At 48.4% G+C, this 16,308-nt stretch overlaps 2 protein-coding genes and 1 pseudogene across 2 annotated transcripts; 2 read left to right on the plus strand and 1 right to left on the minus strand.

Moving 5' to 3' along the window:
* Nucleotides 1-1,296: 1,296 nt before the first annotated feature.
* On the minus strand, nucleotides 1,297-8,093 carry LOC146676674 (neuroligin-2-like). Its single transcript, XM_085402167.1, has 2 exons — nucleotides 7,638-8,093; nucleotides 1,297-2,447 (listed from the first exon to the last, which is right to left on the minus strand). Exons 1-2 carry the CDS (start codon nucleotides 7,997-7,999, stop codon nucleotides 1,619-1,621), a joined length of 1,191 nt encoding a protein of 396 aa, XP_085258293.1. The 5' UTR covers nucleotides 8,000-8,093; the 3' UTR covers nucleotides 1,297-1,618.
* Nucleotides 2,764-7,416, plus strand: LOC146676675 (uncharacterized). Its single transcript, XM_085400856.1, has 3 exons — nucleotides 2,764-3,885; nucleotides 6,688-6,981; nucleotides 7,402-7,416. Exons 1-3 carry the CDS (start codon nucleotides 2,764-2,766, stop codon nucleotides 7,414-7,416), a joined length of 1,431 nt encoding a protein of 476 aa, XP_085256982.1.
* A 2,306-nt stretch (nucleotides 8,094-10,399) lies between the features above and the next one.
* Nucleotides 10,400-11,537, plus strand: LOC146676676 (uncharacterized; annotated as a pseudogene).
* The last annotated feature ends 4,771 nt before the right edge of the window (nucleotides 11,538-16,308 follow it).

The following is a 16,308-nucleotide window of genomic DNA, read 5'->3' on the forward strand; positions in this document are numbered from 1 at the left end:
GCCCTGAACGCCTCCCGGTTACCCTCAGTGTGCTTAGAGTTTAATTTACAACCGACGAGCTCACAGATCATCTGCAGGCAGGTGAACGAACCCTTAATGTGAGGATAATAGCAGAGCTGAACTGAGGTCAGAAATAGTCAGGAACGGTGTCGACACAGTGAAGTCAGCTGTTTGGGAATTTGTCTGATTATCAGTTTGGGGGGGGTCGGTGTTAAATAAAGGCGGTGTAGGATGGAGAGAGGAGGAGGGAGGGAGCAGTGATGATATGAAGTCAGAATACACATGTGGCAGACATAAGGGGGTCAGACAGGAGCAGCATCAGTCTCTGCTCTGTTTTGTTAATAACGTAGAAAAATAATTTTGTACAATCAAGCTACATCGACGGACGCTTTACCTCACGTACCCTAAAATGAAAAAGTAGTGACAGTAAGACGGAGGCTGCACATGACACCATGACTGAGTTCACAGCTGTTGCTTTGATTCTAACGTTTAAGACTTTTGGCATCGACTCCGTTTTAATAAATGAGTGCTGGGAGGCGTCGTTTGACTTCAGGAGCTCCTGCGATGCTCCTGCGATGCTCCTGCGATGCTCTTACTCTGCGGGAGAAAACCAAAAACCAAAAGTAGCAAACATGGAGCGATATGACTCGTTTAGATTTTGGGAAACGTGCATCGACAGGTACAGTGTCCTTTTCCCCGCGTCTTTAAAAATAATTCATGCATAGATCCCCCACTGAGAAAACCCTTTTATATACTTTCTCCTTTGTACACATTTTATATAGAACTATATATAATATCATTTCTCTATATCTATATTTTCAGAAAAATTCTTTCCACACAATAAAAAACAACAATTAAACAAATGCTTCAAACAAAACAACAAAAAGAGAGAAGATGGAAGAAAGAAAATCACGACTGAGGCCAGTTTGGCACTTTGTCATGAGAACATGACAGAACTCTGTTAGTTGACGGTAAATAGCGATACTCTATTTTTCTTTGGTTTTTCTTCTCCCTCGATGAGAAATGAAACACAGCAGTACTTACTTGGCACCTAAAAATGCTGGTCGAATGAAAGATATCAGTGTTTTCATGGTTATATGTTTAGTGTACGCCTCCCCCTCCAGACTGCTCAGCAGATCGGGAATTTTTAGAGAAGAGCAGGAGGGAGGCGTGTCAAATGAGAGGAAGAGAGCAGTAATAAAACACGGATGTAGAAAAGAGAAGCATAATGTGCACATAACACACAGGAGATGGAAAAAGAGATGTAAAAAAGAGAAAACAGCGAGGAGCGAGAGAGCATTCGTCCCTTTGACAAATGTTGGAGGTCTTGAGCCTGGAAACAGCAGACCGTCTTTGAAAACAGTATCTTTGAAAGATCTGAGTCACCCACCCCAAACTGCTCATCTGCTGCTGGACACTTCAGTTGCACCTCCACATGCCACCAGTGGAGGGAGCTGCCAAGTTTCACAGCACATGACGCAGCAGGTGTAGTTGCTTTTGGAGAAAGAAGAGAATAAGAGGACAGAACGAAGGCCCACGTCTAGAGGCCTCCCTTCCAGAGCGGTAGCAGAGCCAGTGTTCCTGGTCCCTAGGTGGCGCTGTGTCGGGCCTGTCCCTACTATACCCTGGTGGTGGAGTGGGGGTGGGGCAGGGTGTTGTTGTGGCCGGTGGAGGGGAATGTGTTGAAGGCGTGAAGAGGCTGCATGCTGGTGATGGTGCTGGGGATTACGGTGATGGTGTTTGGCGTCATCAGCGGCACGTTGTCGGGGGCGCGGCGCAGCGCCAGGGTGTAGTCGGGAGGGCAGGCGGGCCGCAGGATGTCATGGGGTCGCAGGGGCTCCATGTCGTGGTGAGCGTCGTGCTCCCAGTCCTTCATCTGCAGGGACATGATCTCCTCCTCCTGGCTGTGAGCCAGGTCGTTGGCGGGGCCGCCCCGCTGAGGGGACAGCCGGTGCCGGCGCATCTCGTGCTGCTTGTCACGCTTGTAGTAAAGGGCGGCGAAGGCCAGGATGTTGAGGAAGAAGAGCGACGCTCCAACTGCAACTGTCACGCTCAGTTCGGTGGAGTAGTCGCGGGTGTGTCTGGGAAAGAGGTCCTGGGGCGGGCGCTCTGAGCCCTCGGGCTCAGGATCTGATGGGAAGGTAGGGTAAGGATGACGAGTGGTTTGAGGAACGTTGTTTCTGGGCCTCATGGTGCCGGGGTCACGGCCTGCGGGGGAGCGCGTAGTGGTGGGAAAGAGCACGTCGTGCAGGCTGTGAAGATGAGGGACTAATTCCAGCCAAAAGGCCACTTTGTTAGCTCTGTAGTTGTCTCTGACACGAGGTTTCAAACCGATGTGAAGGTACTGCTTGTCCTTCCAGTTGAACTTGGTCCAGATGACCTCCTCGAAGCGGTTGGGCTTGGTATGAATGAACTTGGTGTCCTGAGGGACGGGCAGGTTGGGGTCCCTGGTGGAGCATAAAGGTTAAACGTTTCAGTTCAAAGTTATATTCAGTCTCCATTATAAGTAACATGTGGCATTGTGGCGGAGGCGTGGCCCCGGGCGCAGCTGCAGGGGAGGAGTGCAGCAGAAGGCTCAACAGGGCGGCGCTGCGAGGCCGGTAAGAACAGCTGATGGTGTTTATGTACTGATGATGGTCTCCCTCCGCTGTGTTTATAGTGAGACGGGGAGGGGCGGCCAGAAGAGAGATCAGCTGGGCTCGTGAGCTGTCAGACTGTACGACTGAGTCAGCTGTCAAAACTCAACACTCAAAGCTTCAATAAATGTGGAAGTTGGCAGTACATACCTGTGTGTGCGTGTGTTTGTGCCTGGTGTATTCCACAAGTGGTGCCGAAACCCAGGAAAGTGCCGGTGGGGGAATGTCCGACCCACAGGCCGCGCCACCCGCCCAGCCTCTGCAATTCTTGGCGCAGATGCTAGCGGAGATGGCGACGATGAGCCGGGATCAGGCGGCCGACCAGCGTGCCCACCTGGCCGCGCTGCAGGAGCAGACGGACCGACAGACGCAAATTCTGGAACGGCTGGTCGGGGCCGCTGCCACGCCGAAGCCCTCGCCACTGTCGGTGGCGGTGCCCCGGATGGGGGACGGGGACGACCCACAAGTTTTTTTGGAGACCTTCCGTGCCACGGCGGAGGCTTGCCAATGGCCGCGGGAGGAGTGGGCTCCGCGGCTGCTCCCCCTGCTGTCTGGGGAGGCACAAACAGCGGCCCTGAGTCTGCCTCCGGCGTCGAGGAGCAGCTTCCCGGATGTGAGCCGGGCGGTGGTGGACAGGCTGGGGCTCACCGCCGAAGACCATCGCCGGCGGTTCCGGGCCTGTCGGCTGGCTACAACGGACCGACCATTCGCCTGGGCCCGGCAGCTGCGCGACGCGGCGGTGCGCTGGCTGCAACCGGGGGCATCGGAGGGCGAGACGAAGCTGGTGGACAAGGTGGTGCTGGAGCAGTTCACGGAGGGATTGCCAGCGGAGACGGCGAGATGGGTCCGGTGCCACCGGCCCGCAAGCTTGGAGGTAGCGGTGACGCTGGCGGAGGACCACCTTGCCGCTGGAGCAGGGGAACCCGGGGACGCCGGACGGAGGCCGAACAAACAGGCCCCAGTGCCGGCCCCGAGGCGCCGTGTGCCGGCACCAGGGCAGGCCGAGCGGCTGCCGGCGCTGAGCCCCACTAACCCTTTCGCGGCGTTGGTGCCGTCCAGGGGAGCCGAGCCAAGTGGAGCCGCCCCCGAGCCACGGAGAGCAGCACAGACGCCGGGGCAGGAGTGTTGGAAGTGCGGGCAGCCGGGGCACCTGAGGAGGGATTGTCCGCTTATGGAAGTGGGGCAGGTGTTCCGCGTTGCTGGCGCCCCAGCACCCTCCCCCGGTCCAGGAGGGACATACAGTATTCCGGTAAGGACTCGAGGGGGTATACGCCAGGCGTTGGTGGACACGGGCTGCACGCAGACCCTCGTACACCAAAGCTTGGTTCGCCCCGGGGCATTGCTAGAGGCAGAATGGGTGGAGGTGAGGTGTGTGCATGGTGATGTTCACAGGTATCCCATAGTGCCGCTGTTATTAAAGTATAAGGGCAAAATGCATAGAGTAACGGCGGCGGTTAGCCCGCGCCTGTCGCACCCCCTGATTCTGGGTACCAATTGGCCGGGGTTTCATCAGCTACTGGGGCAGTACGCGGGGGTGCGATCACGACCGGAAGCGGGGTGTAGCGTGTGCGCGGCATTCAGCGGTGACGCGGGGTCGTCCGACACCGACTCCGGGGGGGAGGAGCCGGCGGGTCCCTCACGGGACGTCCCGCCGGCCCCGGAAGTGTCCCCCATGGGTGATTTCCCACTGGAGCAGTCTCGTGACGGCACCCTACGCTCAGCCTTTGACCAAGTGATGGCTATTGATGGTCACGTGGTGCGCCCTGAGGCCGCGCAGACCTACCCGCGTTTCGTCTTATTAAACGACCGGTTATATCGAGTGAGTCGTGACACTCAGACCGAGGAAACACACACCCAGTTGTTGGTGCCGCAGGGCCGCCGGGAAACGCTTTTCCAGGCGGCCCACTATAACCCCATGGCAGGGCATATGGGCTACGAGAAAACTCTGGAGCGAATAACGGCCCGATTTTATTGGCCGGGCATCCGAGCGGATGTGCGCCGCTGGTGCGCGTCCTGCCCGGACTGCCAACTTGTTAACCAGCCGGCCATACCGAAAGCGCCTCTGCGCCCTCTCCCCCTCATTGAGGTCCCGTTTGAGCGCATCGGCATGGACCTCATCGGGCCGTTTCACCGGAGTGCACGCGGCTACCGCTTTGTGTTAGTCCTGGTGGATTACGCAACGCGGTACCCGGAAGCAGTTCCGCTGCGCACCATCTCTGCAAAGAGTGTGGCGCAGGCACTGTTTCAGGTCATCTCCCGAGTCGGAATCCCGAAAGAGATACTGACTGACCAGGGCACGTCGTTTATGTCTCGTACACTGCGGGAACTGTACGAATTACTGGGCATTAAATCTATTCGGACCAGCGTCTACCACCCTCAGACTGACGGGCTGGTGGAGCGGCTGAATAAGACTTTAAAGTCCATGATTCGGAAGTTCATTAACGAGGATGAACGCAATTGGGATCACTGGCTAGACCCTCTGTTATTCGCAGTGCGGGAGGTGCCCCAGGCCTCCACGGGATTTTCTCCCTTTGAACTGCTGTTCGGCAGGAGGCCACGTGGGGTGCTCGACCTGATTAAAGAAAGCTGGGAGGACGGTCCGAGCCCCGCCAAAAATGAGATTCAGTACGTGTTGGACCTGAGAGCAAAACTCCACACTTTGGGGAGGTTGTCACAGGAGAACTTGCTCCAGGCTCAGCAGCGTCAGCAACGCCTGTATGACAGAGGGGCTAGGCTCAGGCAATTCTCACCGGGAGATAAAGTGCTTGTGTTACTCCCTACTTCCAGCTCGAAGTTGGTCGCCAAGTGGCAAGGACCCTTTGTGGTCACACGGCGAGTCGGGGACGTGGACTATGAGGTCGCTCGGTCGGACAGGGGAGGAGTCACGCAGATTTATCACCTCAATCTCCTCAAACTGTGGCGAGAGGTTGAAACCGCTTCTCTGGTGAGCTTGGTGAAGGAGAGAGATGAGTTCGGGCCTGAGGTGCCAAATTCTATCATTCCCGCCTCCCTCCCTTGTGATGACCATCTCACACAGGCCCAGAGAGCGGATGTTGTCGCGTTGCAACAGCGTTTTGCGGACGTGTTCTCCCCCCTGCCCGGCCGGACGTCCCTCATCGAGCACCATTTCGTGACGCAGCCTGGCGTGACGGTGCGTTCACGGCCCTACAGGCTCCCGGAGCATAAGCGAAAAATCGTGCAGAGGGAATTGGCGGAAATGCTGAGGATGGGAGTAATAGAAGAGTCGCACAGCGCCTGGTGTAGCCCCATCGTTCTGGTGGCGAAGAAGGATGGGTCTATACGGTTCTGTGTCGACTATCGCAGGGTGAACGAAGTGTCACGCTTTGATGCCTACCCCATGCCTCGGGTCGACGAGCTCCTGGACCGGTTAGGCACGGCCCGCTTTTTCACGACACTGGACTTAACCAAGGGCTATTGGCAGATTCCCTTGTCTGCCGAGGCCAGGGAGAAAACGGCCTTCTCCACTCCGTACGGTTTGTACCAGTTCGTGACACTTCCGTTCGGCCTGTTCGGGGCCCCGGCCACTTTCCAGCGTCTCATGGACCGGGTACTGCGTCCGCACGCAGCGTATGCTGCCGCCTACCTGGATGACGTGATCATCCACAGCGACACCTGGGCGGAGCATGTGCTGCGGGTGGCCGCGGTCCTGGAGTCCCTGAGGGGGGCGGGGCTCACGGCCAATCCGAAGAAGTGCGCGGTTGGACGGAGGGAGGTGCAGTATCTGGGGTACCACCTGGGGGGCGGGCAGGTGCGTCCACAGGTGGAGAAGACGGCGGCTATCGCATCCTGCCCGCGCCCCAGGACGAAAAAGGAGGTGAGACGGTTCTTGGGGTTGGCGGGTTACTATCGTCGCTTTGTGCCGGGGTTTGCGCAGCTAACCAGCCCCCTGACCGATCTCACTCGAAAGGGTGCCCCGGATCTGGTCCAGTGGACGGGGCCGTGCCAGGCGGCGTTTGTGCAGGTGAAAAAGGCTCTCTGTGGGGAGCCGCTGCTTCACACTCCTAACTTTTCCCTCCCTTTTGTTCTGCAGACTGACGCCTCGGACAGAGGGCTGGGAGCCGTTTTGTCCCAGCAGGTGAGGGGGGCTGACCGCCCTGTCCTATACATCAGCCGGAAGCTAGCGGAGCGCGAGCGCCGGTACAGCACCGTGGAGAAGGAGTGCCTGGCCATCCGGTGGGCGGTCGGCTCCCTGCGCTATTACCTCCTGGGACGCTCATTCACCCTCTGTTCGGACCACGCCCCGCTGCAGTGGCTCCACCGCATGAAGGATGCCAACGCCCGAATCACCCGGTGGTATCTGGCGTTGCAGCCCTTTAAGTTCAAGGTGATCCATAGGCCGGGGGCGCAGATGGCGGTGGCCGATTTCCTCTCTCGCTCGCGGGGGGGGGGGAAGTTGGCTCGGCCGGACGGCTCCCCGGCCTCGAACGGGCGGTGGGGGTGTGTGGCGGAGGCGTGGCCCCGGGCGCAGCTGCAGGGGAGGAGTGCAGCAGAAGGCTCAACAGGGCGGCGCTGCGAGGCCGGTAAGAACAGCTGATGGTGTTTATGTACTGATGATGGTCTCCCTCCGCTGTGTTTATAGTGAGACGGGGAGGGGCGGCCAGAAGAGAGATCAGCTGGGCTCGTGAGCTGTCAGACTGTACGACTGAGTCAGCTGTCAAAACTCAACACTCAAAGCTTCAATAAATGTGGAAGTTGGCAGTACATACCTGTGTGTGCGTGTGTTTGTGCCTGGTGTATTCCACAGGCATCAATACACTGAATACAGACAGGAGGCCCATTCTCTGTGCAACCTTTAAACTATCTAAGACCAACCGGCTGCTCTGGGATCTGGATGCTTTTGGTGAACCAGTATGTTCAATTCTTCAAAGCCACACGGGAATTAAACTAGCAACCCAGATTCAAGTATTCAACATGACTAGAAGGCTGTCAGAGAACATACAGTAACGTGTACAGTTTACACTACTGTGACATGAGGCCTACCCAGTCTTTGCGAAGTTAGTCCAGTAAGTCATGACCACAGCGCTCAGCATCACATCGTTCTTGGAGAAGTTGCACGGGAGCAGGTCCGTGGCACCGATCATCGGTACGCCGAACACGTAAGGTATCTCGTCTCCGTGCGCGGCGTCGGCCCACTCGGGCCGCGTCTCGGTTTGGCAGTGGTGGTAGAACGTGTAAAAGTAAACTGGGGACTGAAACTCAGCATGGAGTTTGGCAGTGGCCACAGCTGGTGCCACCCACTGGTGGTCCGTAAACAGGAAGTGAGTGAGAAATCTAGAGAGGAAAAAAAAGTCTTTCTGATAACAGAAGGAGTGACAGGCAGCAGAGAGGAAGCATGACTGCATTATCCAAACATGTCTGTACTGTGACTGTGGTCCGGCTGTGAGGGGTTCGCAGGCCGATCTGTCAGAAACACCGACACTGAGATTGGGAGCCCACTACCTGGGGGATGATAGCATTACTGCCCACAGAGCCTCAAAGGTTAAGGCGCAGACACGCCGTGATGTGGATGAGTGGCTCTCTTTAGCACGCTTGTCTTGTTTGATGCACTTCACTGGGCTCACATGTTACTGATTCCATTCTTTACTCGCATGTTTTAAACGCTTAAAGCACTTTCACAGCTTTTTATATTCTTTTGAAAATTCATGTGAACTCAAGCTGTCAGAATTGTAATGTAAGCTTTGATAATTGTCCACATTTGTCATTTTGACGATTATCCGTTTATTTTAATGAATACAGCAAACAGAAAAAAACTAATGAGACAAAACCTGATGATGCTGCAAAATGCAGTTAAGTGAGAGGAGGCTGTAAAATGGAATAACTGAAAAAGTGGCAGTGTACAGAGGTGGCGTCCTCACCCTCTGGGTAGCCGTAGAGGTTGTCAACAAAGTTGGAGATGGTGTAGTCGAACGCCGCAGCTGAGATGCCGTCGTTGTCCTCACTGTCGTCCACAAACTTCAGCCCCTCTCCCTGGTTCACTCCTATCAGGATGTCATAGTTTAGGAGCTCCCCCTGGTGGAGCAAATAAGGAAGAACATGCTGAGTGCTGGAACAGAGCCTGTGTGCGTCACAAGTCTACAACAGGAAGTGCAGCTGAAGCACAGCTTTGTGAATTGGCAGCATTTCATTTCCCAGTAAACAAAATAAAGATTAGCTGTTGCCATGAAATTCCTACTATAAAATGTAAATACTGCAATATATGCAGGGTTCATACACATTTTTAGGGTCAAATTCAAGCACTTTTTAAGCACATTCAAGGTCAATTTTCAAGCTTTTCCAGCACATTACCAAAAAAGAAGCATGTTTCACTTTGCATCACCTCAGTAAGACCTTGTAAAAATTTAAACAAATCATCTGAGGTCGATTTAAATGTCTTTTGTTCCCCTTTTGTTAAAAGAGCAGCACACAAAAATACAGAAAAAGGAAACGGTTGCCTTACATGCATATAGTGTACAAACTCAAAAAACACATTCCTCTTAAAAATGCGCAAATATGAACAAATCAACTTGTTAGAGATCTTCATCTCCACTGTAAATAAACAACAAGCCAGAGAACAAGAAAACTGCACCAAACACCACAAACACCAACAAATTAATGTCTTCTCATCAGACGTTGAAGCTTCTTTCCTGTGTGACATAAAAAATAAGAGACAGATGTTTGTTTGTTTTTTTAACTAGTTAAGCACCCACGTTCAGTCATCCACCCATTCACGCACACATTCACGCACTGGTGATGTAGCTACAGCCACCCTGGGGCGCCACCACGCCCTCTGACCACCACCAGTAGGCAACGGGTGAAGTGTCTTGCCGGGTGAAGTGTCTTGCCCAAGGACACAACGACCGAGACTGTCCAAGCCGGGGCTCGATTACAAGGCGAACTCCTAACTCTTGAGCCACGATCGCCCAGTGGGGACATGGGGACATTTCAATTTCCAGCAGGAAGCTCCCCCTTTTTGTTAAACCCTTTAGATCAGGGGTCGGCAACCTGCGGCTCTTTAGTCCTTATAGTGCGGCTCCGCGTGGTTTGTGAAAATAAATTAGCTGAAGTGTATTTTATTTATGTTAGTTCTTTTTTTAACTTGTAGTTCTAAATTGGAAGATTATTGTGATTTTGCAATATACAAATAAAATTATATTTTCTTATTTTTTCATCGCTCAAAATAAGCGTCACACTCGCGGAAGCCGGTGTACCCGGCGAAACGCCGTGCATTTATCGAGCCTTTCAACCCCAGATAGGCCAATTATGGCTCTTTGGCTCTTTGGGTCTTAAAGGTTGCTGACCCCTGCTTTAGATGAACAGAGTTTTTTAATTAAATACATAATCTTTAATAAATGTTCTCTTTTATAAAAAGTAGGATAATTAAAAAAACTTTTATTATACCTCTATTGAGTAGAAAAAAAACTCGTGTTTTCTGTCGTCTGTTATATAATATTAGTGATGTTTGTGACAATTAATTTCTTAATCGGCTGGACTAACCAATAGTCCACAACCAGGAAACACTGAAATTTTAAGTTAAGTTTGAAAACAGTTTAAAAAAAATACCCCATTCCAAAATGTCTTGTGACAATCTCATTGGCTTAGGGAGTGATGATGTCATAGATCTTAAGAATCTTAAGTCCTTTGATGTTTTTCCTTAAGTAGGGGTGAGAAACAGCAAGTTTTAGTTCGTTTCAGCAGCAGCTGTGTTTGCAGCCTACAAAACGTTCACCACAAGCTCTTCAAAGTCATCGTATAGAAACTCCAACATGTTTCCAAGAAAAAAACAACCAATTCAAAAAGATTACGCCGCCTCTCCTTCCTGGCGTGGCCGGCCAATTTCCCCAAATGGCTCCTCATCCTTCCAAAGGGCGTTAGAGGAGAGTAGGAAGGAAAACTACCTTCTCCAGAAAAAAATGCAACAAATTGAAGAAGAGAAACTTCAACTGGAGGACAAATGTAGACGAATGGAAGCCCAAAATAAAGAGCTGGAAGAAAGACAACAGCGCCAGCCGGACATAAACATTATTAATGAGGGCTGGGGAATCAAGTTTGCTCAGAGCCGAGAGCAGATTGTGCACCTCATTAAAGAAAACAGGCAAAAGAGTGCAGAACTAAAAGAAATGACCAACCAGCTCCAAGACAAGAAAACGATGACTGATAAGATACAACGGGATCTCCAATACATGGACCGAAAAAATCGGCTCCTCCAAAGACAGCTCCATGAAGCTGTGGAAGAAAAGAAAGAATTCCTCCAACAGAAGGAAGAGCAGGACAAAAAGCAACGAGACATGCAGCACGAACTGAAGAGCATGCAGGAAAAATACCGCATGCTGAGAGAAAGCCTGGATGAAACACTGCGCCAAAATAAAGACCTTCTTCAACAGAAAGAGCAACAGCAAGAAAGACTGAAAGAAGGAAAACGTATCGTCCAGGACTTTGAGTCTAAAAATCTAAAACTGCAAGAGTTTTGTAATCAGCTGGAGGACAAAGCAACTAAAGTGGAAGAAGAAAAGGACAAACTGGAGAAACGCTGCTCACAGATGCAGAGAAGGATCGATCAGATAGCGAGAAACAACTCCGAGCTCGTTAAGGGGATTTTGGTGGAATTCAATAACTTGAAGCGTGAAAACACTCAAATGCAGGCGCAAAAACAACAAGAAGACAAAATACATGAAGACCTGCAGCTCACGCTCCAAGAAATCCAGAAAAGAAACGAGCAGTTAGAAGACAAGCACAAAGAGGTCCAACAGAGAAATGCAGACATGCACAAGGACAAGCTGATACAGGAGGCAACATCCAAACAACTCAAAGACAAGCTTGAAGAACAACAAGCAACATTGGAAGAGGTGGAACAAAGATGTGAGAAACTTGAAGAACAAAACGCAGAAACCATCGATGAGCTGAGAAATCTCATCCTGGAGAAAAAAGCGCTCGTGGAAAAGTGCATGAAAAAAAAGAAAAAATGGTTCCACTTGTTCCGGAGGAGAGAGGCTACTGCTTCCTCACCTGATGTAGCCTCGTCTTGCTCCACCTCTGTTAACCCCCCCAACCAGTCCCGGCCGTTGACTGTCCCCTCCTGAGCCTGGTTCTGCCGGAGGTTCCTGCCCGTTTAAAGGCAGTTTTTCCTCCCCACTGTCGCCAACTGCTTGCTCAGAGGGGATTGTTGGGCTTTTCTCTCCTCTGCCTTGTTTCTTCATTTACTTGTTTAACTTTTTTCATTATTACTTCATTTTACCTTGTTTCTTCATTTACTTGCTTGTTTAACTTTTTTCAACTTATCTAAATAATAAACCAATTAAATTTATCCTTTGAGTATTTTTCATCTCATCTTTACAGAATCTTTCCAAAACATTTTCAAACATTCAGATCTGTCTTTTATTTTCTTCTTGAAGCCTCATAAATGGTGAACTAAAAACCCGGAATATGGTTTGAAACATAGTTTCAGCTGAAACTGGCATAACATGCTGTGTGTGTGTGTGTGTGTGTGTGTGTGTGTGTGTGTGTGTGTGTGTGTGTGTGTGTGTGTGTGTGTGTGTGTGTGTGTGTGTGTGTGTGTGTGTGTGAGACAGGGTATCACTAGTTAGGTCATCATGTTTAGACTCATTCACTCCAAAATTATTTAGGCCAAATCTTTAAAACAGTGTCATTTCATACACATTTTCAATTCACTTCAATCGCACAAATGCAGAAATAATTATTTGCAGTATCTTATTTATTATGAGAATGTCATGCCTGATCATTTGTACCTACACCACCAAAAATGGGGGCAAAAGGGAGGAGATCATGTTTAATCGGTTATAAGAAAAGGTCAGAAATATAAGTGCCGACATGAGCAGTGTCCACAGAAACCTCTGACTCTCAGCTCAAAGCTCATATAAACCATTTCTACAACCAGCAAACAAACAAAGACACCGAACAGTTAAAAGAGCAGTGACGTCACCACGAATCTGTGGTCAGGTAATATCCATGTTTTGATTGATGATTTTCTGGAGTTAAATGTGAACCGAAGCATATTTTGGGTGTTATATGCTATTAAATACTTTTTAATTTATTTAAAAGTATTTAATAGCATATAACACCCAAAACATGCTGGGTGTGGAAATAAGAAAATCAAAATTTCCTCTGTTTGAGTCACAGTAACTTTGACATAGTAACATTTGCAGTAAGTCCTAAATGTTCACCTTTAAAATCCCTCCCTCTGTTCATTTTGCCCACATCATGTTTCAGTGGTTGGCCTCAGGTTCTTCAGCTTCCTGACAGTCTGAAGTCAGCTGACAGAGTTTCACCTGCTAAATACACAGAAAATCTTGTTAAAGCCGCACAGTTTGCCCAACAGTAATATTCCCATTAAGCCCTTTCTAAACACTTTATAACAATGTGTCATCACTAAATTATAAACTTCTTCTCCAAATCTGCACGACTGCACTTAGTCACAGACTTTATTTAATTGTCCTGCGGCTGCTATCATATATTTTACCAAACAGTTCTTCTCACACAGTCACAGATATATTTCTCTCAATGCAAACTTCACTCATGTCTCAGACAGGAAACTTGAGTTTTTCTTTTTTTTCTGTCCCCACTCATTCAACTAATTTGCATATTGAGTCACATCTCGAGAAGTTGCCCTGACAACAGAAATGCATATTCAAAACATTGCTGCATAATTCAATTATTATTATTTTATTTTTATTTCTACAGTCGTCACTTCTTTTGCTCAATCAGCTGGAAACCACTTCTAATTCACTATTTTAAACCTGCTTTAAGCTTCTAATCCCTGGTTGGTCCTCCCAGTCTCTTTTTCCTTGTCACAACAGTCCCTCTATTGTCCTGCAACTTCCTGAGTTATTCCTCAGCTTCAGCCTTTAAGTGTGTTAAATCTACACCATTCAGCATTTATGTCATGTATTCACATTCATGAGTGTAAGCATGTCTTCATTGCGTGTATGTTGTGTGTTCATATTAATATTGAGTGTAAGCTGGTCTTCGTTGCCTCGATGTGTTTTTATAATCAGATTTAATTCCTGCATCTTTGCGCTGAACTGTGGATTCAAACTGTCTCACTTCTGATTCTCTCCAAAAACAATTTCACATGTGACAATTTCTACATGTGTGTTTTCTATTTTTCTATTCATTTATGTATTATTAGTTCATTTATTTCTTTATCTCTCTCTCTCTCTTACTTTTTTTATTTACCTTTCTGTTGCGATGCTCTGGATGTTTCTAAACCCCACAAATGCAGTCTCACTGTTCAACCCAATTTTCCTATGCTGGCATCCTGGCAGCTGCACGCTTGACTTTTCTCAGTTCATGGGCAGTTATTTTGCGCCTTGGTTTTTCCACACGCTTCTTGCGACCCTGTTGACTATTTTGAATGAAACGCTTGATTGTTCGATGATCACGCTTCAGAAGCTTTGCAATTTTGAGACTGCTGCATCCCTCTGCAAGATATCTCACTATTTTTGACTTTTCTGAGCCTGTCAAGTCCTTCTTTTGACCCATTTTGCCAAAGGAAAGGACGTTGCCTAATAATTATGCACACCTGATATAGGGTGTTGATGTCATTAGACCACACCCCTTCTCATTACAGAGATGCACATCACCTAATATGCTTAATTGGTAGTAGGCTTTCGAGCCTATACAGCTTGGAGTAAGACAACATGCATGAAGAGGATGATGTGGACAAAATACTCATTTGCCTAATAATTCTGCTCTCCCTGTAGACTTTTGTCTTATCGCCTTAACCTCCATGGTCTCAAATTCTTTAAGGATATAATTTCTTTTAACCGGATTAGGGCAAATTTCATTTATCAAAATATTCCTGATCACTTTGTTTGTAAACCTGCTGTCACCAAATTCAACTCCAGCTATGCAGAGCTGCCTCAGTCCAGGAGAAATTTTAGAGTGCACAATATCTTCTTTTATCATTGATCTCAAAGGGACTGGGATGGCTTTCACTGGGGATTTATATCTCTTAGCAGTACATCTTACATCAAATTTCTCACAAAACGTCTCATGTTTTAGTAAGACCCCATTATCATCCATAAAATGAGCTACAGCCCAAATCCCTTTAGATCTCCATTCATCCACGTACACAGATTTCCTACACAAACGGATATACCTGTTGTTCCATATAGGGGTGTTGTGAGGAGTAAAGCTATGTTTATAGATTAATTTCCAGTAGAGACGGACCTGCTGATGGAAAGCTGAGAGTTTAACAGGTAACGAACTGCAATCAAAGTCACAACGTAACAAAAAGTCTATTCCACCCATTTTGCCAAAAATCACATTGGGAATAATGTTCCAAAAGGAATTTTTGTTCCTAATGAAAGATCTTAACCATTTCAATTTTAGTACACCATTCATAACATCAAAGTCAGTGGCATTAGCCCCACCCTCTTCATAATTCTTAATCACATCATTTTTCTTTATATAATGACATTTGTTCCTCCATATGAACCTAAAATTAAGAGTATTTATAGATTTAATTAGTTTTGGAGGTATGGGCAGAGAAAAGGCTGGATAGATGAGTCTGGACAGACTGTCCATGTTGGTTAGCAAGCTTCTCCCAAACAGAGTTATGTCCCTTTGCAGCCACATGTTTAAAATTGACTTACACTTTTCTATATTGGTACAGATATTCTTATTTTCTGTTGATGTCTTATCCTTGCAAATTACAATGCCCAGATACTTCACCTCTTTTTTGATCTGCATATTATTTATTGCTTGCAGGGGACACTCATGCAGAGCTAGAATTTTGCATTTATTAATATTCAGCTGTAGGCCAGAAGCTTTGGAGAAATGGTTGATCGCCTGCAAGGCTAAAGGAATCTGGTCCTCATTTTTTAGAAACAGGGTGGTATCATCTGCCAGCTGACTGATTATTATCTGTTCACCCATCACAGTTAACCCCTTAATGTGACTGTTTTTAATCAAAATAATTCCTCTGACACAGAAGACCTACATTCCTGGTTTAATTCTTGCTGTCAAAAAATCATGGACTCTGTGGCTCCTTTAAAAACCAGGCAGCTTAAGGCTAAACCTGAGCCTTGGTTTAATGAGAGCAGTCGTGCTGTTAAGAGGGAATGTCGTCGAGCAGAACGGAGGTGGAAAAAGGATAAACTGCATGTATCATTTCAAATTCTCAAAGACTGCTGGCATCGCTACCAGAACACTGTTAAAGAGGCAAAAAGGGAATATTTTGCAAATATTATTTCTTCCAACTGTCATAACCCACGTGTGTTATTTAGGACCATTGACACTGTTCTTAATACTCCTTTGAATGTCTGTTTGGAAGTTTCTCCTGAGATTTGCAATGATTTTCTGAACTTTTTTATTGAAAAGGTTGTCACCATCAGGGCTCTTATCACAGCTCCTGACTCTGACCCCTCTGTCTCTGTCCCTTGCGCTGCTGTTTTCACTCAGTTTGAGCTTGTGACGCTCTCCTCTTTAGAGGATGTGGTTCGCCATATTAAGCCCACAGGTTCCCCACGGGATCCTGTCCCTCCACAATTCTTTAAAGAAATTTTTCCTAGTATACAACAGTATTTCCTTGACATTATTAACAGCAGTCTGTCTTCTGGTGTGGTTCCTGCAAATTTCAAACATGCAGTAGTACAGCCACTGCTTAAGAAACCTGGCCTTGATCACACAGTTTTAGCGAACTATAGGCCTATTT

The sequence above is a fragment of the Rhamphochromis longiceps genome, linkage group LG3 (genome assembly GCF_057381845.1).
Source record: "Rhamphochromis longiceps isolate RC_006_pf linkage group LG3, R_longiceps_female_GT1.1, whole genome shotgun sequence".
Classification (NCBI taxonomy): Eukaryota; Metazoa; Chordata; class Actinopteri; order Cichliformes; family Cichlidae; genus Rhamphochromis; species Rhamphochromis longiceps.

Excerpts from the sequence above, each read along its gene's own strand:
- LOC146676675 (XM_085400856.1), top strand. The coding sequence starts at position 2,764 with ATGTGGAAGTTGGCAGTACATACCTGTGTGTGCGTGTGTTTGTGCCTG. Across the intron at positions 3,886-6,687 it reads GAGGGACATACAGTATTCCG|ACTGACGCCTCGGACAGAGG; the intron begins GTAAGGACTCGA and ends TTTGTTCTGCAG.
- LOC146676674 (XM_085402167.1), bottom strand. The coding sequence starts at position 7,999 with ATGCAGTCATGCTTCCTCTCTGCTGCCTGTCACTCCTTCTGTTATCAG. Across the intron at positions 2,448-7,637 it reads ACTAACTTCGCAAAGACTGG|GGACCCCAACCTGCCCGTCC; the intron begins GTAGGCCTCATG and ends ATGCTCCACCAG.